The 6,880-nt window shown below is 45.6% G+C and overlaps 1 protein-coding gene across 1 annotated transcript; it reads right to left on the bottom strand.

Moving 5' to 3' along the window:
- Positions 1 to 2,333: 2,333 nt before the first annotated feature.
- Positions 2,334 to 2,991, bottom strand: LOC109745210 (histone H2B.2). The gene has a single exon (XM_020304343.4). The coding sequence runs from the start codon at positions 2,906 to 2,908 to the stop codon at positions 2,471 to 2,473; it is 438 nt and encodes a 145-aa protein (XP_020159932.1). The 5' UTR covers positions 2,909 to 2,991; the 3' UTR covers positions 2,334 to 2,470.
- Positions 2,992 to 6,880: the final 3,889 nt, after the last annotated feature.

Here is a 6,880-nt window from a genome sequence, read left to right as displayed (position 1 = left end):
TATTTTTCTGTTTATTTCTTTTTTCCTTTTCCCATACCATTTATGATACCACTTTCTAAAAATGGTCCCCATGTTTCGAGATATGTTTCGTCATGTACTCCTTCCGTTCCATAATATACTACTGCATATAAATATTTTGAGAAGTCAAACCTCACCAACTTAGACCTAATTTTTTAAAGAAAAACATTTACATCTAGATTGCCAAACATATATATCATTATACTCATCATAAGATGTAGTTTCATACTACCTCCGTCTAGAAATAATTGTCGCTCAAACGGATGTATCAAGATGTATTTTAGTGCTAGATACATTCGTTTGAGCGGTAGTTATTTTTGGAGGGAGGGAGTATTTGGTATTCCGGATATAGATATTCTTTTCTATAAATTTGGTCAAAGTTTGTAAAGTTTGACTTTTCAAAAAATCTATACGCACTACATTTTGGAATGGAGGGAGTATTAAAAATGTGTATGTGTATTATAAAAACGCTCAACATGTATTAATTGTTTTATTATGTATTAAAAAAGTATTACCTAATTATTTAAAAGATTTTCTTTGTGTATTAAAGAATCACTTATTGGAAACGTTTATTGGTTAAAAAAATATTTGATGTATATCAAGAATGTTTTACAATTTATTGAAAATGACAAGACTTTATTTAAAAAATGTTTATAGTGTGTAAAAAATATTTATATTTCGCTAACAATAATCCACGTGTTTTGAAAAAAAGGCCGTGTACTAAAAATGTTCTTCGTGTACTAAGAAAATGTATTTTTGGGTATTAAACATAATTAAACTTTATTGGAATTATTTATCATGTATTAATAATATTCATCAGGAATTATCACAAAACGCCCGCCTAGTGCCTAGTGCCTTTCGATTTGGACCCGTAGTGCAAACCATTAACAAGAGTTTTCTATTTCACTCTAATCACATACTGTATTTATTTTGAACTTCTAATCTCTATAGATGTAGCATTTCTGAACCTTGGGTACAAACCATTAACAGCCTTCTATCTATGAATGTTATTTCAGGAACAAAATCAGCATGAAAGAAAGCGTAAATGATTATAGAAACTAAACACAATGGTTTTCTTTTTGAGAAACAGACAAATTATAAAATTAAAAGATAAATAGAAAAACAATTGTTAATAATAAAAAACTTTATTTATTCGCAGCATATCTGAGCTTGCGGTCAAAGGTCGGTCAAAGGGCAAATACGTAAGGTTTGAATGCATGTCAACTACAGTCGCAGCTCAAATGCCTCTGTTCCTGGCACTGCTTGTTGCACCCTCCAAAATTTTCAAATTCATCCAGGCTGCCTCGCAGCACGATGTCCGGCTGCTTTGATATGGTACCAACGGTAGAGGTTTGAATTTTTGATATGGCGCCAAAATGAGTAGAGAAAATGAGAAAGCTAACAAAGCCTGGACGTTAATTTTTTATATGACGCAAGATTCATGAACTAACTATAGAAATTCAAACTAAAAACTTCTATGTAAAGAATCTGATGTGACATGCAAGCACACCTTGAACATTAATTTAAGCAGCAACAATACTATTTCTTCAGACTCACGCGGCACAACTCTTACAAGATAGTAACATCATCTAACACAAATGAGGAACAGCACCGTACCCAAAGATGGCGAGTGGTGAATGGTTCTTGCCAATGCAAGTAACTTAAATTCATATATCCATACAAATGTACATAAACATAGAGAAATGAATCAATAGAACAAACTTTGCAACTTCGCAAAATTGGTGGCTTCGTGAGCACAAATTACCAAGTGTAGTAGTAGAACAAAGAAAAATTAGCTACTGTAGTATAAACATATACAGAGAAAAAAACTTCGGTATGCCATCCAAAAAAGATGATGGTTCCATCTAGCTTGTTCCTTGACTCTAGAATAAATGGGTGCACTGCCTCTGATTTATCTCTTCTTCTTTTTTATTGCAAAAAAGCCTCTAATTTACCTCAAGAAGTTAAATCAAAATCTAACGCATTCTGCCTTTCAGAGCACGAGCTGGCAGCTGGGTGTTCTTGGCTTCTTGCCGTATGGATGGCAAGTCCACTGAGGGAAAAACTTACATGCCGCCAAAAGAGAAAATCACCTTGCTCAAAATTCATGAATTTAAGCACAGAATTTCAAACTTCAAAGAGTGTAGAATTTAAATCAAAGGTTTCTATCTGCAGACTTTGAAACAATCACAGTACATAAGATGACAGCAACCTAAAATTAGATAAACCATGGCATCAAGACCCTCCAGAAACTTGCTGACATAAACAAATGGCATCAAGAAGAGTCTGAAGCAACACGCAAGCACACATGAAGATTCAAACAGCAACATCACTATTTCTTCAAGGCCGCAAGCAGCACAATTCTTACAGAGATTGTAACATCATACTGTTGCCAACTACACACACGATGCCTGCCGCCATCATCTCATGAAACGACGACGACGATGCCAGCCTAGGATGATGTGAACTTGGTGACGGCCTTGGTGCCCTCGGAGACGGCATGCTTGGCGAGCTCCCCGGGGAGGACGAGGCGGACAGAGGTCTGGATCTCCCGGGACGTGATGGTGGGCTTCTTGTTGTACCTCGCCAGCTTGGCTGACTCCCCGGCGAGCTTCTCGAAGATGTCGTTGATGAAGGAGTTCATGATGGACATGGCCTTGGAGGAGATGCCGACGTCCGGGTGCACCTGCTTGAGCACCTTGAAGATGTAGATCTTGTACGTCTCCACGCCCTTCTTGGCCTTGCTGCCCTTCTTCCGGCCCCTCGTCTTGCCCTCGCCGCCGGCCTCCTTGGTCGCCGGCGCCCGCTTCTCCGCCTTGGGCTTCTTCCCCGCCGTCGTCTTCTCTGCCGTGGCCGGCGCCGTCTTCTTCTCTGCCGCCTTGGGTGCCATGGGTGCTGCTGCTGGTGGTGGTGGTTCGAACGTGTGGAGGTGTGGGATGTGAGGGGGGATGAAGATGGTGTGGTGTGCAGAGACGGAGGGGGCGGCGAGGTTATGTAGGGAGCGGGAGGAGGAGGGAGGCGGGCTGCGGTTGGCGGGGAGGCTGGTGCCTCGGATCGATGCCGTGGAGTGGTTTCAGCCGTTCGGTGATGCTTGGGACGGACGGACCCGATGCGCTTGGGCGTGGATCGATGACGTGGCGAGGACGTACGCGGGCTAGAGCGGCGCGGATCGATGGCCTGTGTGGACTCCCGCGCACTCGTCGAACGTACGCTCCAACCCCGTTGAACAGCACGCTGCAGAGCATGAAAAGATACTAAAAAAAACCATTGATTAGAACCCAAAAAAATAAGGGAAATGTTTAAAGCCGAACGACCGGCCCAAACTCGGCCGGTCACGTCCACGCTGGCTACAGGCCCACCCACCACCGCTTAGTTTGCCCCCCTTATCCCGCACGAAGCGCTCCACCATTCATTGCCTTTTTTTATCCCCTCGCTCCTCTTCTTCCCATGTGGCTCTCTCAAATAAATTCTCGCCGGTGATGACCGCCGTCGATGTCGGGAGCGGCCGTCGTCCACCTGCCCGCGCTGCTTTGGTGAGTGGCCGCCATCTGCCCGCCCCGCGCTGCTCCGGCGGGCATTCGCCCATCCACCAGCGCAGCCGTGCGGCAGCCCAGCTTGCGGCGCGGAGTGAGGTGCTTTAACCGGCGACGGCCATGCTACAACGGCGGCGAGCGGGAGTGGCAGCCGGTGGTGACCGAGGATGACCGCAGGCTGCCACCGGGTGCTGCAACCGACAAGCAATTTTTGCTGGACCACGACAACAAGTGTGGGAAATTCGGTGAGGTTTTTTTTTGCTGGAAGCAGCCCCAAATTTTGCTACCATTGTCTTTTTTTTTGCTGGAATTAGTCATTTTTTGCCACCAAGGTTGTGTTTCCCTGGAATCAGCGTACCAATTTGCTACCATCATGTTTGATTTTTGCTGGAACCAACCCCAAATTTTGCTACCATGTTTTTGTTTGATAGAAGTAGGACCAGAGTACCAATTTTGCTACAACCATCTTCGATTTTTGCTGGAACCAATGATTTTTTTTGCTACCATGTCTTTATGTTTGATGGAACCAGTGTACTACTTTTTGCTACCACCGTTTCGAGTTTTGCTACTATCATCATGGTCAATTGGTACATCCTTTTTTCATGACGCGCTAAGTTTTGCTTCTTGCTGGAACCAGCTTCAAGCCGGCATGGAAGAATAAGCTTCCATCCTGGGGAGAAAAAGCTTCAACCGGCTCTGGAAAAGCTTCATTCGGCTTGAGGAAAAGCTTCAAGTGCCATGAGAAAAAAGTTTCCACCGCAGGAAAAAGGTTTCAATGCTGAAAAAAGCTTCAACCGATGATTTAATTTGCTGGAACCCAGTGTTTTTTTTTTGCTGGAACCAATTTCTTCATGAGGCGAGGCATGTTTTATGATTTTTTTTTGCTGCATTTGTGTTTTTTGCTGGAACCATCAACTGATTTTGCTACAACGACCTTTTGATTTTGCTGGAACCGCGAAGCGGAGCTGGGACCAGATTTACCAATTGATTTTTGCTGCAACCATCAAAACCGCGAGCGGCTCCATGGCGAGCCGGCGAGCGACACCAACGAGCCGGTGAGCGGTGGCCACAGAGCTTCAAGGGGGAGGCCATGGGAGGGGGACGGGGAAGCAGGAGGGTGGGGAACTGTTGCAGGAAGGAGACGCGAGGTGGGGGGTGGGGGCGAGGGGGTGGAATCCTGTGGTCTGGGACCCGCGTATCGTGCGGCTGGGGGCCGACCGGCCGAAAATTCGGCCGGTGCGCCGGCGCCTAGCAGTCGCCAAAAAAGAAACATTGATTGGAAGCGGGTATTACAAGAGGGAAACGTTTCCCACCGGACGACCGGCCGAGCGCTCGGCCGTTCGCCCCTCGCTCGCTCGCTCGCTCTATCACGTGGGAACAGGCACATGCGTTCTGTGGGCCTCAAGCGATTTTCTGATCTCTTCCTACGTTTTTTTCTCTCCTTACTTTTCCTCTGGCCTTATCGCTTCTGCCTCTCACCTTACCTCTTCAGTGCCCACACATCTAAAGTTACTCCCCCACCGACGCAACAACCACAAAGATCTTTTACTGGAACCGATTAATCTTTCGCTGAAATCAACATTATCTTTTTGCTGCATGAGTGCTACAGCCAGTTTTGTGCAACCCGCAAAGCTACAACCACAACCAATCATTAATAAGTTTCAATCGAAGATGGCGGAATCTAGGGGCCACTCAGTGCTGCAACCATTGACAGAAATGCTTCAACCATGGATGAAAAATGCTTCAACGAGGCGCTGAAAAAAAGAAAAAAGCTGGAAACATTGATAGAAAAAGGTTCAACCGTAGATGCAAAAGCTTCAACCAGGATACCGTGCAACGAAAAAAGCTTCAACCGTTGACAGAAAAAGCTTCAACGGTAGATGCAAAAGATTCAACCAGGACACTGTGCAATGGAAAAAGCTACGACCGTTGATAAAAAAAGCTTCAATTGTATATGAAAAAGGCTTCAACCGGCGATAGAAAAAAGCTTCCTGGAGGCTCGTGCTTCCATGAAAGCTGCAATGGCCCAGCGAACTGTTGCATGAGTGCTTTTTTAGTTGTAAATTTATACTGGAAAATATGTAGAAAACATATAACAATTTTGCTTCCATAGTTTTTTTGTTTTTTGTTGTGAGCTTTTTTTGCACAATGCTACATATGTTCTTTTTTCGTTGTACAAGTACAGAAATTATGCTACAAACATATGATTTTTTATTTGTGTTTTTTTATTTTTGTTGTGAACTTTTTGCTGCAATGCTACATACAAATACAATTTAACAACAAGCGCAGATCTTCTATGTACATTTTTTATTGAAACTATTGTGTGCACATAGCAGAGAAAAGTCACAGTCATCATTTGGATGGGCTCCACCCACGTGATAGCATGCAACATCCACGATGCATGGGACAAGCAACTTCCACCAGCGTACAAAAGAAACGATGTGCCAGACGATCGGACGGATTAAAATAATTGAATCGGACGACCTACGCGCAACCGGCCGAAACTTTAGGCCGGTGCGCCGGCGCCTATCAGTCCCCATTACAAGAACACCCCAAATAAAGCAATGCACCGCATAAGCATGTGCTAGAAAAGAAGAATGAAGAAAGGGCCGCTCGGTTTATTGAGGAAAACCGGCTCGAGCGCTTTCGCCGCTACCAGACTGCACGCCGAAAACCGTTGCATTAGTCTGGGCTTGTCAAGATTGTCCGCGAACCACGGCGACATCAGAGAGGAATGATATGTCCATTAAATCGAGCATTTGCAGTTTCGATCCCATGAGGTTGGCTGATGCGCCTCACCCAACGCACGTCACATGTGAAGGATGCTCCTACTACCCACCGCCCAATTCAGTAACCACGCCACACGCGCGAAAACACACTAGTCGTCACCGGCCAACTCCACAAGCCACAAGTCCCACCGACCTACACCTCCGAAACGATGCCATCAAGAGGGAATGCGCGCAACACCAAGCAAAGCTAACAACGATACCATCGCCCGGTAAACTAGATCTAGGTTTACCACCGTAGCTTGTGGGGAGGAAAAGTGAGGACTGCGACCTTGACACCTCCAACAAGGAAAAGGGACTCGAAGGCGCCATCGTGAGAGTACAGCTTTCGCCGGCATCACCCTCCAAGCCCCAGGACTCAAGAAGCCCCCCTAACAAGCCATCTGCGCATCGCACCACTCGCTTAGCATCCCGCGTCAAGCTCCTCCATTTGCGCCGCAAAGTGCACACTCGCGAGCAACACGCCAGTAGGAGCACACACCACACGGGTCTGGGCCGCAAATACCTTCTGGTAACGCCCTACTACACCGACCTGCCCCAGCT

This window comes from Aegilops tauschii, chromosome 6 (assembly GCF_002575655.3).
Source record: "Aegilops tauschii subsp. strangulata cultivar AL8/78 chromosome 6, Aet v6.0, whole genome shotgun sequence".
NCBI classification, from domain to species: Eukaryota; Viridiplantae; Streptophyta; class Magnoliopsida; order Poales; family Poaceae; genus Aegilops; species Aegilops tauschii.
Note: the sequence above shows the minus strand (reverse complement) of the source record. Positions and strands in the feature narration are given on the sequence as shown.